This window comes from Pygocentrus nattereri, chromosome 11 (genome assembly GCF_015220715.1).
Source record: "Pygocentrus nattereri isolate fPygNat1 chromosome 11, fPygNat1.pri, whole genome shotgun sequence".
Lineage (NCBI taxonomy): Eukaryota > Metazoa > Chordata > Actinopteri > Characiformes > Serrasalmidae > Pygocentrus > Pygocentrus nattereri.
Genome location: NC_051221.1, coordinates 40,729,600 through 40,745,860, shown reverse-complemented (window position 1 = coordinate 40,745,860; position 16,261 = coordinate 40,729,600). Strand labels below are relative to the sequence as shown.

The following is a 16,261-nucleotide window of genomic DNA, read 5'->3' as shown; positions in this document are numbered from 1 at the left end:
CTAAGTTGCTCGAAGTCTATTAAGCCCTAATAAACTTTACATTTGATATACTGCATTATGAGCATCTCTCAGAGTCATGTGAAGGAGCTAATCGAGTTGCATTGGGTGAAATGCTGCTATTCCAGCAGGGGTCTGAATCTAAAAATGTATTAATAATTACATGTATGTAAAAATAATGAACACCTCCATTCAGTGACTTTACTGATGATTGTCATAAACGAAATGAGAAAAGCCGAACAAACGGAATAACAGAAGAGTTGGTAGTGAAATCCTGAAACCAACATTTATTTTTTTTTTTTCTTCAGTTAAAATACAAAATATTTAGCAATTATAGAGAGTAAACCATTTTACAGCCTTTCATGCTTTTTTCCACGGCGCTTCAACATTGACCAGAATGTTATATATCATATTCTATCATATCTCATCATCAGTCACAAAAACATGTGCCCCAGATTATCTGCACACATACCGGTGTAGCTGTAGTCTTTGAGGAACCGCCATGTTTGCAGCGTTGTTTTGTTTTCTCATATCTTTTCTGACGAGTGAAAAAGTGCATGAACTGCAAGAGACAGACTGAGGGCAGATGATCACCTGACTCCGCCTTCACCAGCCAGCTAGACTGGGGAAAGACTGGGCTGAGAGGGCATGCAGCCAGATGAACCTAAAACAACCTTCACAGCAAACGAAGGAGCGTTGATTTGCAAAGTGTCAGACATAACGCGCTATACTAGCCAGCAGCCACCTCCTACACATGAACGTGCAGGTGGAAGTCACACTTTTATGCTGATCTAAGTTACGTTTTGCTGTACATCTTCCAATAGCTGAGGAAAAAGAGCTGGACAGGGGACACTGGTCCCTGTATCCGCACTTAAGAGCAACTCATCAAATCCCATGGGTTTGAAACTCTTGTGGCGTGGATATTTACAAAGCAACGCAATATCTACACATTAAAAAGCAGACAATTCCAAACTAAAAAACTTGATGCAAGTTATGATGAGCTATATCATGAGTTCTAGGGCTCTGCCAAAAAAGGACAAACAAGCCCAAGCACACCGCTACCATGCACACACTCACACACACATATACTTTGTACAAACTTCAGTTCCAGAAAAGTTGCAGCCATCGTGAAATGCTAATTAGAATAGAAAGCAATTCTGTTTGACCTGTGTTAAATTGAAAGCAGTACAAAGGCATGATATTTGATGTTTAGTCTAATGAACCTCATTGTTATTTTGTAAACATACACTCATTCTAAATCTGATGCCTGCAACAAGTTGCAAAAAAGTTCAAACAGGAGCATATTTACAACTTTCTTACACCACCTTTCCTTTCAGCAGCGCTTAAGAAATGTTTGAAGGACTGAAGATGCCAATCAGTCTTTTTTGCCCTTCTTCTGTTCTAGAAATCTAGAATGCTGCATGACTGTACATTGTTGTATTTTTAATGCACCCCATGTTTTCAGTGGGAGACAGATCTGTACTGCAGTAGGGCCAGTCTAGCATCCACACTCTCTTATTATGCCGCCATGCTGTTGTGACATGGATGTTTTTGTTATGTCTTGTTGAAATAAGCATGGATGTCCTTGAAAAAGACGTCATCTAGAAGGCAGCAAAATGTGTGCATATCTTTCAGTATAAATGGTGCCGTCACAGATGTGCAAGTTATCTACGCCATGGGCATGAATACACTACGCCTATCACAGACACTGGCTTTTGAACTTTACGCTGGTAACAATCAGTGTGGTCTATTTCTCTTTGGAACTCTTTCTGTGGAACACTGCCTTCATTACTCATGGGGGGAAATTGTGGGCTGGAGGTTAGGGAACCAGCCCTGTGACCAGAAGGTGGCTGGTTTGATCCCCTCGGCTGACAGTCCATGACTGAAGTGCTCTTGAGCAAGGCACCTAACCCCCAATTACTCCCCGGGTGCTGTGGATAGGGCTGCCCACTGCTCTGGGCAAATGTGCTCACTGCCCCCTAGTGTGTGCATGTTCACTAGTGTGTGTGTGTGTATGTATGTGGGTGTTTCACTGCACGGATGGGTTAAATGCAGAGGTCTAATTTCACAGTGTGCAAACACAGAGACAAATGGTTGTAAATTCTAGCTTTGGTCAGAGTAAACGCACACCAATGAAATATGCATCACGGTATGCAGTACCATCTGAGGGATTGAAGGTCATGGGTGCTCAGTTGTGGATTTCAGCCTTGCCCTTTATGCACAGAGATTTCTCTGGAGTCCTTGAATCTTTTGATAGTATAATGCATTTAGGTAAAAATACCTAAAATCCTTGCAATTGCTTGCTAAAGAATTGCAGTGCACTGATGCAACTTTTGGTGAGCCACAACCCAACCTCGCTCATAAAGGACATGGTCCCAGTCTTAAATCGCCCCTGTCTCAACCTTTTTGGAACATGCTGCGGGGAATAATGATAAAATGAAGATGCATTTACAAAAACAACAAAGTTGACAAGGTAAGACACTAAATATCGTTTCTGTGCACTGTTTAAATACGGATTTACAAATCACTGCTTCCTGTTTTTATTTGCATGCTGTTCCAACTTTTCTAGAACTGAGGTCTATTAACACACACACACACACACTCTCACATACACAAACATGCACATCTGTACATGCATGTTCACATAAATACACATACAAACACACTCACACTCAAACACTCATGCACACACATTCCAACCACACTCGATGACAGCAGCACTGCGCACTGTGTGTTTTGTGAGCTTTCCATTGCACTACGACTCGACAGCTTGCAATACTCATTAACATGCAATAAAAAACATGGTTATGTGTGAAAAGGGTGTTTGTTTTCTTTCTCCTACTCATTCCCACATACACTGAGATTACTAACAACAGGTTACTGCAAGCTCCACATTCCTTATTTATTATAACATCCCCCATTCGTCCCCAGTGTGAAGGACCACCTGCTTCTGGTCAGTAACTATGGCAGTTTACCTGCAAGAGAAGATTGGCAGTAGTTTTAGCTGCTTCTCTGTATAATGTACAGCCCCTCCCTGTGGTGTGAGATGACTCAGTTGGTGCGCTCTAGTATCCGCTCGGCTCATGTAGCAGCTGTGATTTCAAAATAAGGTGGTAGAATGAGAAGAGACTTCATGAGTGAAGGAGGGGAGAGAGCTCTAAAACGTCTGACTGACAGATAGAACTGAGGAAGAGGGTATAGGAATAGATTTATTATAAATACTAAGCTTATTTCAGGATTATTTAACTTATTTCCAGACATTTTCCATTTGTTTTAACCTCTTCAACTCCTTGAGACCACCAGTGTATCCAAAACGTACTTGTTCATAACTTTGATATTTCATATGAGAGCTGTGACTGTCTTCTTTTCAGTCGAATTGATGGGTGATGTCATTTTTAAACTTTATAATAGAAGACGCTGAACTCACCCGTTCTTTTTTCTACTGAAGGTCCACCCATTTTTCCACAAATCTGGGCTACAAACTATAAGCAGGTGGTGTCTTATCAGGGATCTGCTCTGTAAACATTATTTTTATGAAATAATACGAAGAGCGTCAAAGATTTTTGGCTTTCAGCGGTAAACTGTAAGTATATAGCAACACGTGTATGATCATAAAACACGTTTGGTTAATTTGAGGGCAGCTTTTACAATAAATAAACAAATAAATAAATAAAAATACATTTATTTCATACAGTTACTGAATAATTTGCCTTACGATTTGGTCATGTGCATTCAGATGAACACAAAATATACCCTGGTCAATAAGGTGATTTTAATCAGTCAAATTATCTCACTATATTGGCAGATACTTTACCTTATTTTGAGAAATATGCTTGAAACAAACACAATTATCTGCCAATAGGATAAGAGAATCTGACTTAAATCACTTAAACAAGGAAAAAATCCAGAAATAAGTTAAATAATCCTATAATAAGCGTACAACAATCTTACAACAATGGAAATGTTAGACATCTCAACTAGATTTGGATCATTTCACTTGGCATGGAACTATTTTTTGCAGTGCAATGATTTTTATCTAACCTGTCGAAAGGCTACACAGCAGTTTATGTAGGAGTCGCCTGATGGTTCATTTAAATGGGTTTCTCCGCCTTTGCTGCTACTTAAAGAAGCTAGCTAGAGCTCACTCAGACACACTTGTAGGTTCTGAAACACTTCAATTTGACCTTCTTTGTCAGAGCTGGTGTTTGTTAGGATAAGATGCACATTTGCCGACTAAGCCAGGTCTTTCTGCAATCCTTGGACCATGAGTCACCTATAAATAGAAAACCAGCACACGTGCTGGGCGGATACTGCAGCGCACCTGGTGACAGAAGATGTTTGACATCATCTCGTATAGCAGTTGTGCGAATCTGATGACTGGGTGGTTAGTCCTTGCTGGGCTCTGCAAGCTCCTCGCCCTTCTCAACCGCAGAGCTATCTGCAAGGCTGTGAGAAAACCAAGCGCTCTGAATGGATTGGCTGAGGAGGGTTTAGTGGTCGTCGTTTAACCACAGAACACTTGTCTTCTACCAAGGCACTGAGGAACCGTGCTTAAGACTACGTAAAGCACCCAGCTTTACACCCACTGACCTACACAGAAGGCCATAATACCAGCAGCCACTGTGTTTTGGACCAATAGGGGCTTTACTCCATAATGATGAGTGCCAGCAGTGACAGTAATGGGTGAAACACAACCATCCTTGAAGTTTCTCCTTCAGTAGTGCAACAGCAAAAAAGAGAGAGAGTTATCCAATGCAAACTAATGTAACATCTACAAAATGGCAAGTGCAAAAAAAGAAAAAAAAAACCCTCAGAAGAACTAAAAAACAGACGTAGTTATGGTCTAAGAGAATTCGGGACAGTGTGAGCATTGAAAGCATGTCTGTATGTGTGTCAAGAGTTTTCTACCCCACTTCTCTGGCGTCCAGTTCGTAATCTTTTGCTGCAGCTCTTGCCTGGCACAAAAGACGTCAAATAAAAATAACTTTAACACGGAGTCACATGTTCCACAACAATGTCCACGAAGACATTGGTGCCTTTTAGCGTGAATAATACCGGTTTCAACACTTTTGACGAGGGAACTGAAGAAGGCAGCTGTGATGCAAAGCGTGAGCGTCCACCAGACATTGGTCCAAAGCTTCTCAAACGCCAGCTCACGCTGATCCACTGATTCACGGAGCAGGTGGGGTGTGTGGTAGCATTGAGTCCATGCAGTGAGTCCATAGCACGGGCAGGGGGCAGGGGGCAGGGAGCAGGGGCGAGATGGCGGGATTCAATGCCTACTGACTGCAAACAGACCCATGTTCAGAAAATAGAATTCTTATATATGTGTATATAATTTCTATATATTCCATATATACGTTTGCAAAAAGATAATACAGCAGTTATCACATCAAAGTCCTCCTGCGTTCGCTCTGGCTAGCCGAGGAGACCAGGGCTGGTCTGCTAGTTACGGTACATTCCTCCTGTGTGTATTGCTTTCCCTCCCTACATCTTTCTCTCTCTCTTTCTCTCTCGCTCTTGCTCTCTCTCATGGTTATGAGTGGGATGCTTTGTTTATTGTGGCCATGTGATGTCAGGAGGGTCACAGTGAAGTAGGGACAGTCTGCTCTCCAGATGAAAGAAGTGTGACGAGATTGGGGGCGGGTGTCGGCAGGGGGCGAAGGTCACAGGGGCCCTTTACACGAAGGAGTTCATAGCATTGACGGGAGACGGAGCCTCTGAGCTTTCGTTGCCCTCGGCCGTGTCCTTCTCCTTCTTGCCACTGTACTGGCCGATGAAGGAGCCATCCTCGTTGAACTGCCCGTCGCCTCCCTCGCCGTAGTCCACCAGGCTGTCATCGCTGTCATCCTTCTTCACCGTGCCGTTGGAGGGGGTCCGGCTGCCCTTCAGGGGCTTGTGATCCTCCGTGTCACTGAGATGAGACACAGCAAGCAGTAGGTTAAGGAATTTGAATTAAAGCAAGATGTTTCTCTGTTAGTACATGCAGTTCAGTGCATGTGTAGTGTCACTATTCATATGCTCATTTCCCCGATAGGACAGTCGTGCACTCGGGGTTTGGGGACCTCAAAATGCAAAAAGCCACTGCTAATAAAACTTCAAAAACTAGTAAAATCGTCATTTAAGAATTTTCATACAACGCAAAAAAAAAAAAGAAATGCAAGACATACAAAAAGGCAGACATACATTAGTCATATATGCAAAATCAAGAGGAAGAGTAGGGAATGAAACTGAGGAGAATTAGATGCAGTTAGCAGGGAGCACCTTCCTTCGTAGGGATTTGCTCTTTTTTTAAATATAAAACAAGGAAGTTTTGGCGTGCAAGACTTGCAGTTTCCCTCTTACCTCTCCAAGGACCTACCCCAAAATTTCCCCCAAATACAAAGAACATGTGAGGACTAATGAATAGGATAAATTGCTAAAACATAAAACAATCAGTTTCTAACGACAAGTGAACTGGAATGAATCGTCTAGCTTCATGGACAACTGATGAATAGTGATATTGCCAATCCCCAACACACACAACACAGAAATGTGAGATTAAACAAAAACCATGCAAAAATAAAAGTCAAATCATCTGAATTCTGGTGTATGTGCCTATTATTTCTCACTGAAGCATTATTGTAAGAATATTATGAGATGTTAAACCTATTTCTAGGCATTTTTACTTGTTTTAAATACATAATGCTGTGTGCCTTGTTGATTGTTTCAAACGTTACTTCTTAAAACAAACAAAATAACAGATTAAACAAGAGAATATGACACTTTAACTAAATAACGTTGTTCGATATACGTAGAAATAAGTTGAATAACCTTTTGGTATTCTCAGTATAATCTAAAAATGAGACGTATATGTATATATAGACTAGATTTAAGATGTTTTCTTTTGCAAAAACAATCTGTTGCACTGTTCTGAGTAATCTGACTGGATTACAAAAATACAAGTCAAAGTAAAACACAGAAATCAGCTTGCACTTCAATGCCCAATCTCATTGCTAATCTCAGCAGGGTGTTGCATTAGTGAGCTTAATAACGTAATAAGATCATCAGATCACATCATAGTGAGCTCTGGTTAGGTTTGTTATACACAGAGCACAGACAGGACGGTTCAGGAAAAGTCCTGCTTGCCTCAAGTTGTTTGAAAATGGAGTCAAGATGGAAAAGCTTCTGCTCAGAGGAAAATGATTTAAGTCCAAAAACCTGAGAGGGCAAGCAAAAGCACATTATGTTCTTACAGCTTTTCTAAGTTGTAATGACTACTGGGCTGTGGAGGAAGTGGTGCCTTTACACTGACTTTGTAAAGGATGTGAGTAGGTGGAACTGGTCTGCATAAATGGGCAACTTTGTTTACACACTTTACAATTCACTCAAACACCAGAGCACTAGCACCCTTCACACCTTTTACACCCCTGCCTTCTACACTGTAGACTGGGGTTCAATCCCCCACCAGGGTAAGCGCCCTACACTATACCAATAAGAGTCCTTGGGCAAGACTCCTAACGCCACCTTGGCCTACCTGTGTAAATCGATCAAATTGTAAGTCGCTCTGGATAAGAGCATCAGCCAAATGCCATAAATGTAAATAACATCTATGAAACGCTCTCTCTATCTATTTATTTATCTCCTGTTTCCATTTTTGTTGTTTTTCATTTTTTGTCACAATTTCAAAACAACAGCCCTTCATATTGCGTGAAAATTACATGATGAATGGACCGATGATATTTAACAACAGAAGTTAAGATTAGAAGAAGTTAATTCTCCTATAAAGTTACCATGTTGTTATTTATTGCACATTATGGCCAAAAGTATTTGGACACCTGACCATCACACCTACATGAGCTCTTTGGACATCCCTTTCCTAAACCATGGGTATTAGTATGGATTTGGCCCCCTTTGAAGCTGTAACAGCCTCCACTCTTCTGGGAAGGCTTTTCACAACATTTTGGGGTGTGTCTGTGGGACTGTGTGCCCATTTAGTCAAAAGAGCATTTGCGAGGTCCGATGCTGATATTGGACGAGAAGGCCTGGCTCACAATCGACATTCCAATTCATTCTAAAAGGTGTTCAGTGGGGCTGAGGTCAGGGCTCCATGCAGGCCAGTGGAGTTCCTCCACACCTCGTCAATCCTTGTCTTTATGGACCTCGCTTTGTGTACAGGGAGTCGTGTTGGAACTAAAAAATGCTTTGCTCAAACTGTGTATAACTGTCTAAAATGTCTTCATGTGCTGTAGCATTAACATTACACTTCACTACAATGAAGCCCAAACCCTGAACAACAGACCCAGACCATAAACTTTGCTGTTATCACTATGAATTATGGTAGGTAGCGTTCTCCTGGCATACACCAAATCCAAAAAATTCACCCATTGGATTGCCAGAAAAGGTGGCATCCTATGACATTGCCACAATTCAATTCACTGAGCTCTTCATTAGAGTAACTAAATCATCAGGGGGCGTCCACATACTTTTGGCCATATAGTGTGTCAAGTTTAGTTCTGACAGCAACAAAATTTCTTTCTATAATTCTACAATATTGCATTCAGTATACAGTTGCTCACGCAACCAAGGGGCCGCATTGTTGGATGAGGTTCTCCAGTCCTGAGGACCTCCTGCCATCACTGTTTAAAATGTAGCTCCTGAAGGTGACAAACGCTTGATGGGCTGGATGACCAGGTGCGCTGGAGAAGGGAGTAGGGGGTCCCCAGGACTGGTCTTGAGAACTACTGGGCAAATAGGGCTGATGCCCCATATAGGGCTAATTTGCCAGACCAAGATTAAGACTAAGCCCAGACAGATAAGAACCCTAACGTTTCACTGAAATTTACCACTAACATTTAGAGATGTCTTTAGTTTGGCTCAATATGCATCACCCAATTTATGAATGTATTAAAACCCAGGTTGTGTTTGGTCATATATGGCGACCTCTGTACAGCTGTTTTTGTATAAAACAATTCAGAAACTATCCAGACACTGTTTAGGAGTGGCTTGTTTGATCTAATTATAACATGTCTCTTTAGCACATGCTCACGGATCCCTAACCGTTCCCCTCACCTGTATTCTCCAAATGTGCCATCGTCCTCTTTCATGGGCTGGATCTCTGGGTCCTGATGAGCCTCTTCCTTTTCTTTCACTGTGTGCAAAAGAAACCAGTGAATTTAAATATTAAAACTGAAATATTAGAAGGTTTTAACATTCCAAGAAGAGAAACACGCCCATTTTTTAAGCCTGAGGCTTAAACACTGCATATAGTGTGCCAGACTGCCGGTTCTGCCAGCGGAAACTTGAGAAAATGACTATTTCACAAATACTTCTTTGTGTTCAGTGAAAGACTGAATTCAACAGTGCACTGCGTAATCCAGTTGCATGCAAAGGTTGAAAGACTCTCGCCTAAATGACTGTTGCTGATAACATCCTCTACAGTAAACAGATATAAATGCACAATTTCCATTTATTTTAATAGTTTTTTAGGGGGGGGGCAATATATTAAATTCAATAAATAAATGGTCATTTTGGGAAGCCCAGCATTTACCTATGACTGTGTATCATTTTTGAGCAACGGTTTCCTTTACTCTTATAAACACTCACACACACACACACACACACACACACACACACACACACACACACACACACACTCACCAGGATATTTGCCTCCTTTGTTCCTCTTGATGAAGCACACGATGAGGAGGACCAGGATCAACAAAGCGATGGCACACATTAGACCGATGAACCAACCTTGAGTAGCTATATCAACCTGCCTGCTGGTCATAGCTGCACATACACACAAAGACAGGGAACAGAGCAGTTAGAACATCCTCAGTAATTTGCAGTCCGCATACACACAAAACCAAATGAGGTTAAGTATGTGCGGCAATGCCACACACACACACACACATTCACACGCCACTGTGCATACTGAAACACTGAAGATCACAAGTGGTGTCTAAACCTGCGAAGAGAATATGACTAGTGAGCACCACGTCACCACAAAAAAGAAAGAAAATCTGGAATGACACTTCAGAGCAGTACACTGATAGGACATGGACGGATTTCTCTCTATTAACAACATCTGCAGTAAAGACACAAAAAACAGAAAGACACAAAAATAACGGCAATAAAAGAAACAGAGAAAACTGCATGCCATGCCTCTACTTTTCAATGATGGTGCCTGGGCCTCCAGCATGCTTCTGGCTCATGATATTCTAGCGCAGTGGTTCTCAATTGTGGTCCTGAAGTACCACTAACTCTCACATTGTAGAGTGTCTCCTGTTCATAACACACTCGATCTAACCATGTCACTCATAAACAAGCCCTTCCTGAAGTGACCTGGGTGAAAACTCTACAACAAGCCGGACAGTACTTCAGGACCAGGACTGGGGACCACTGTTTTGGTCTAATCTACAGGAGAACTACAGAAGATCTCATAGATGTCGACTGGACGGAGTTCCATGGACCACGTCAGTGTGGAACGTTTTCTGCGTTTGTGCTCCCTCACCTGGAACCGCAATCAGCAGCTCCTCCGTGCTGTGGACCGTTGCATCTCCGTGGTCTTTGGCCACCACGCGCACCCTATAGGTCATGCCCGCCTTTAGGCTCTTTAACTGATACGTCCGGGAGCCATTTACAGCCTCCCTTTTCCAGGCTTCTTTACCTGGGAAGAGGTGGGCAGGTGGACGTAGGGAGGTTATGACGATTTGAATCATGCAAATATAAAGACCGATAGTGTCAGATTTGACCTTCTACATTTGTCTATACTTTTGTCTTATAACTTATAGATTATAGTATGTCTGAAACTACACAAGCAAGCCAGTTCAACACAACTTAACTCACAGTCTGTTAAGCTGGGAGGAAATTACAGTACTGTGCCAAAGTTTCACTTAATTCATTTCCAGTCAAAATGGCCAAAAAACAACAGAATATCCCACAAAAGTCTCGACAACTAAATATAATAATATTTGTTCAGTATTTATTGATTTCATTCTTTGCCTATATCACAGTTTCCATTCTTTTCAGGAGACGTGCTTTCAGTTTATTACAGACATCTTCAGGGATATTTTTCACACCTCCGAAGTTCAGTTCTCCAAAGCTTTCACACCTCCACCCGTTGCGGTCTAGACTAGGGGTGGTCAGTCCATTGTTTTGTGAGAAACAACAGCTTTTTTAGTGTTTAAAGGTTATTAAAAAGTTCTTTTTTGAATAATGTCTCTTTTCAGCTAGACATCCTTTCAGTCTCATGAAGCAAACAGTACTGTTTATCAGAAGAGGACAGTGTCAGTGGTTTACCAGGTTGTTAAGAGTCTCATTATCTCTATATTTTTAATCACTTTTAACTTCAGTTTTGAAACTTTTTTTTTTTCTTTGACTTTCTTCTTCCTCGGTTATGCATGCATGCATCTAATTTTCTCAGAAATACTACAGTCATGGCCAAAAGTTTTGAGAATGACACATATTTTCACATGATCTGCTGCCCTCTGGTTTTTATGTGTGTTTGTCAGATGTTTTTATCACATACAGAAATATAATTGCAATCATATGAGTAATCAAAGCTTTTATTGACAGTTAGAATGAGTTAATGCAGCAAGTCAATATTTGCAGTGTTGACCCTTCTTATTCAGGACCTCTGCAATTCTCCCTGGCATGCTCTCAGTCAACTTCTGGACCAAATCCTGACTGATAGCAGTCCATTCTTGCACAATCAATGCTTGCATTTTGTCAGAATTTGTAGGTTTTTGTTTGTCCACCCGTCTCTTGATGATTGACCACAAGTTCTCAATGGGACTAAGATCTGGGGAGTTTCCAGGCCATGGACCCAAAATCTCTATGTTTTGTTCCTTGAGCCATTTAGTTATCCCCTTTGCTTTATGGCCAGGTGCTCCATCATGCTGGAAAAGGCATTGTTGATCACCAAACTGCTCTTGGACGGTTGGGAGAAGTTGCTCTCAGAGGACATTCTGGTACCATTCTTTATTCATGGCTGTGTTTTTAGGCAAGACTGCAAGAGAGCCGATTCCCTTGGCAGAGAAGCAACCCCACACATGAATGGTTTCAGGATGCTTTACAGTTGGCATGAGACAAGACTGGTGGTAGCGCTCACCTCGCCTTCTCCGAACAAGCTGTTTTCCAGATGTCCCAAACAATCGGAAATGGGATTCATCAGAGAAAATGACTTTACCCCAGTCCTCAGCAGTCCACTCCCTGTACCTTTTGCAGAATATCAGTCTGTCCCTGATGTTTTTTCTGGAGAGAAGTGGCTTCTTTGCTGCCCTCCTTGAGACCAGGCCTTGCTCCAAGAGTCTCCGCCTCACAGTGCGTGCAGATGCACTCACACCTGCCTGCTGCCATTCCTGAGCAAGCTCTGCACTGCTGGTAGCCCGATCCCGTAGCTGAAACACTTTTAAGAGACGGTCCTGGTGCTTGCTGGTCTTTCTTGGGCGCCCTGGAGCCTTTTTGGCAACAATGGAACCTCTCCTTGAAGTTCTTGATGACGCGATAGATTGTTGACTGAGGTGCAGTCTTTCTAGCTGCGATACTCTTCCCTGTTAGGCCATTTTTGTGCAGTGCAATGACAACTGCATGTGTTTCTTTAGAGATAACCATGGTTAACAGAAGAGAAACACTGATGCCAAGCACCAGCCTCCTTTTAAAGTGTCCAGTGGTGTCATTCTTACTTAATCATGACAGATTGATCTCCAGCCCTGTCCTCATCAACACCCACACCTGTGTTAATGGAGCAATCACTGAAACGATGTTAGCTGGTCCTTTTAAGGCAGGGCTGCAATGAAGTTGAAATGTGTTTTGGGGGATAAAGTTCATTTTCTAGGCAAATATTGACTTTGCAATTAATTGCTGTTAAGCTGATCACTCTTTATAACATTCTGGAGTATATGCAAATTGCCATTATAAAAACTGAAGCAGTAGACTTTGTAAAAATTAATATTTGTATCATTCTCAAAACTTTTGGCCATGACTGTACTTGAAAAATAAATAACTTGTAAATAATGGTCATTCTTACTGGATATTTAATAAATGACTTTTGCACAGTGCTGTAGGTAAAACTGATTTCTCTCCAAACTGTTACTTTAACAATGCACTTTCAAACCAAGTGTGTCCAATAGGTTTGTACACACTGGGATGGACTGTAGGTGGCTTATAGAACAGCTCTAGAAATACGCATGCATTGAAGAAGCTGAGTCATGTCATATTTATCTTTTTTCCATATTTATCTTAATTTATCTTAACTTTTTATTGGAAGGCATTAAATGGCTAAGCATTAATAACCACACGTGAAGTGGCTATTCTAATCTGAGGTCATATGATGCCACATGATATCTGCTAATCTCATAATAATAGGGAATGACCAGAAACAATGAGGCATAGCTTACTGTTGTCTAACATATATTCCACATATACATTGTTTTCGTCCCCTGTGTACTCCCAGTTTAGTATGGCATGGTCTTCCTCCAGGGAAAAGTTCACGCTCCCGAACACTGGGCCGACTGGACGCGCTGCCCACAACATAGACACACACAAAGGGAGGGCTAAACATCACTGTGGAACAGCCAAGAAAAGTGAAGAGAAGTTTTGTGCTCAGACACACATCAGAGTTTGTCTAAACCCGTCCCATAAGAACATTCTGTACAGGACGGAGTCGAGACAGTTAAGACTTACACAGCGCTTCTTTAATCTTTCAGTTTGTTACCTGTTGTACAGATGCAAGATACTGAACTGAACAGTGAAAAACAATTTTACAATCACAGAAACACAAAATTACACTCATATACATAGATAGTTCTGTGGAAAGGGGGTAAGAGAGGTGGCTGTTTTGTACCCTTGTAAAATGGGGGCTGCACAGACTGTGTGACAGGGGAGATTGGATGTGAAGGGGATTCTGTGCCTGAAAGAACATGGAAAAGAGTGAGACGCACAATATCATAACACCATACAATGCTGAGACAGTGACAGACAGACGGAGAGAGAGAGAGAGAGAGACAGAGAGAAAAAGAGAGAAAGAGGGAGAGACAGAGAGGAGAGAGACAGAGAGAGAGGGAGGAGAGAGAGAGTCACACAGTTCAAAAAGTTACACATGCAGCATCATGCAAGTTGCTAGTGTGGGATGAATCAGATATGATTGGTAGGATAGCAAGAGGAGTAAAAAAAAGCAAAGAAAGAGAGTGGAGAGAGAGAGAGAGAGAGAGAGAGAGAAGAGAGTGAGAGAGGAGAGAGAGAGAGAGAAGAGAGAGAGAGAGAGAAGAGAGCGAGAGAGGAGAGCGAAAGCTACAGGAGCATTCATCTTATTTCATAAAGGAATACTCCAGTATTTTTCAGTCTAAACTCTATTCCATCCTATTAAGAATAATAACAGAAGCCAGTGGACAGATGCTGAACTCCATCAGTTAACGACTGTAATACCACATAAGCATATAGTCAGAGGTATGGTGTGACTGTGCCAACAGGGAGGGTGGTGCCAATATTCATCACTCCAACACAGCGGCCAAGCCTAACACCAGACTCTGTGCTCCTGTTCAATGCCACTAATACTCTTCTGGTACTGATACTGAAGATCCACTCTTCCGCAGCAGATCTACCATTGAGCTGAAGAAATCACGTACTATAGGATAGAAGGCTGACCAAAACTGGTCTATGTCCAGTGTAAACATACATTTTATCCACCGAACCTTTAATATTTAACATAAGTTCTCTCAGAAAGATATAAAATTAAATGCATTGACTAGCTATGATACATTAACCATGTTAACTAAATCTGGCACCTAACAACAGAACATGTGGCCATCAGTGTTAAAGCAGTGTTAGTTTCGTCTTGCCGCAGCCCCTGGATTGGCTAAGGGAGTCTTCTCCAGTGCAGAGTCAGTATTTTTCTGTGCTCCTGATTGGCTAACGCCAGATCATGTGCAGACATGGACAAGACAGAGGAGAAGGGGATGGAGGTGGGGTGCAAATTTCACCAAGAGAAAGAAGAGTGAAGGACCGGTATTTATAGGCAGCTGGAACTGAGAAAGAGGAGTTTTAGGGGTGGTCTTTCCTCAAACATCAGTCCATTAAACACATAAGTATTTGGACAGTGACAATTTGTACATTTTGACACTGTACACCACCACAATGGATTTGAAATGAAGCAGTCAAGATGTGATTGAAGTGCAGACGTTCCTGCTTTAATTCAAAGGGGTTTAACACAAACATTGCATGACAGCCACTTTGTCCCTCCACAACTGGCTGATAAGCAGTTTCATGCCAAGTGTGGCCTTCCTCATTATTTCATTTCAAATAAAGGAGATAAAATGTCAGGAGTTAATTCCACGTGCTGAATATATACTCGGTAGCTGTTCATGGGTCTATAGAGGCATCAATGCAGGTGAAGGGGGCCATCATTAGGCTGAAAAAGCTAAGTAAACCTATCAGAGCGACAGCGGAAAGTGGCCAAATCAACAATCTGGTACATTCTTTAAAAGAGGGAACGCCCTGGTGAGCTCAGCTTCAACAAAAGACCAAGAAGACGAAGGAAAACAACCATAGTGGTGAAGAAAAACCCCTTTTGAATGCAGAAACAATACGAAACGAAGCAGTTTCAGTCATGGTTAAGGTTGTCTGGTATTGATGTATAACCACTGATGTGGCAGAGCATACATCACAAATTCTCCCCTCTGGAAAACTAGTTTTCAGTCTCTGAGTAAATGATTGTACTGATTTATAGCTTATTCTGAGCAATGTCTGCTGACAGAATTCAGTACCTCTCCATTGGCTTCTATTATTAGTGCATTTCAAGACGCTTGTAGTAAACAACTGTGTGCTACAGATGTGGCAGATAGAGGTTTGTTTGAAAGAAATGCAGGAATATTCCTTTAAGTACATCAGGCCAGCAAACAAGCTATAATATACATCTCAACCCGAAGCTTGATGATCAACATATTTCAGAGCTGCACCCTAATGAAAGCAGTGGGATGGAGCTTTGACCCTGTCAATGATACTCCTCCATGATGAGTATGGAGCAGATCTGTGGAAGGTTTTTTGCTTAGGGAGGTTCATGCGTGTGTGTCTACGTCTTCATGGTGCTAGTGGATTGTGGGCCATGGCCTGGGCGACATGCATGCCTGATTTCAGGTGTTACCTTTACCCGCCTCTACTGCGGGCTGCCGTATTAACGCTTCACAAAAGAGACAGGAGAGAAGAGAGACACACAGAGCGACTGTAAGCAGCAGGCAATTACCACCATATGACAGAGAGGTTCTAGATAACTGTGTAGGTAAAG

At 41.9% G+C, this 16,261-nt stretch overlaps 1 protein-coding gene across 28 annotated transcripts in view; it reads right to left on the bottom strand.

Moving 5' to 3' along the window:
- Nucleotides 1-2,548: 2,548 nt before the first annotated feature.
- Nucleotides 2,549-16,261, bottom strand: part of nrcama (neuronal cell adhesion molecule a) — a 118,789-nt gene continuing 105,076 nt past the window's right edge. For 10 of the 28 annotated variants that reach the window (XM_017706484.2, XM_037542349.1, XM_037542348.1 and 7 more), the window contains 8 exons: nt 16,121-16,156; nt 13,826-13,891; nt 13,380-13,502; nt 10,493-10,648; nt 9,637-9,768; nt 9,049-9,127; nt 6,343-6,354; nt 2,549-5,911 (listed from right to left, as the gene is read on the bottom strand). In XM_017706484.2, coding sequence (XP_017561973.1) covers nt 5,677-5,911; nt 6,343-6,354; nt 9,049-9,127; nt 9,637-9,768; nt 10,493-10,648; nt 13,380-13,502; nt 13,826-13,891; nt 16,121-16,156 — 839 coding nt within the window. In that variant the 3' untranslated portion in view covers nt 2,549-5,676. The remainder of the gene's footprint in view (nt 5,912-6,342; nt 6,355-9,048; nt 9,128-9,636; nt 9,769-10,492; nt 10,649-13,379; nt 13,503-13,825; nt 13,892-16,120; nt 16,157-16,261) is intronic. The other 18 variants (XM_037542357.1, XM_017706493.2, XM_017706492.2 and 15 more) reach the window with 7 other exon arrangements.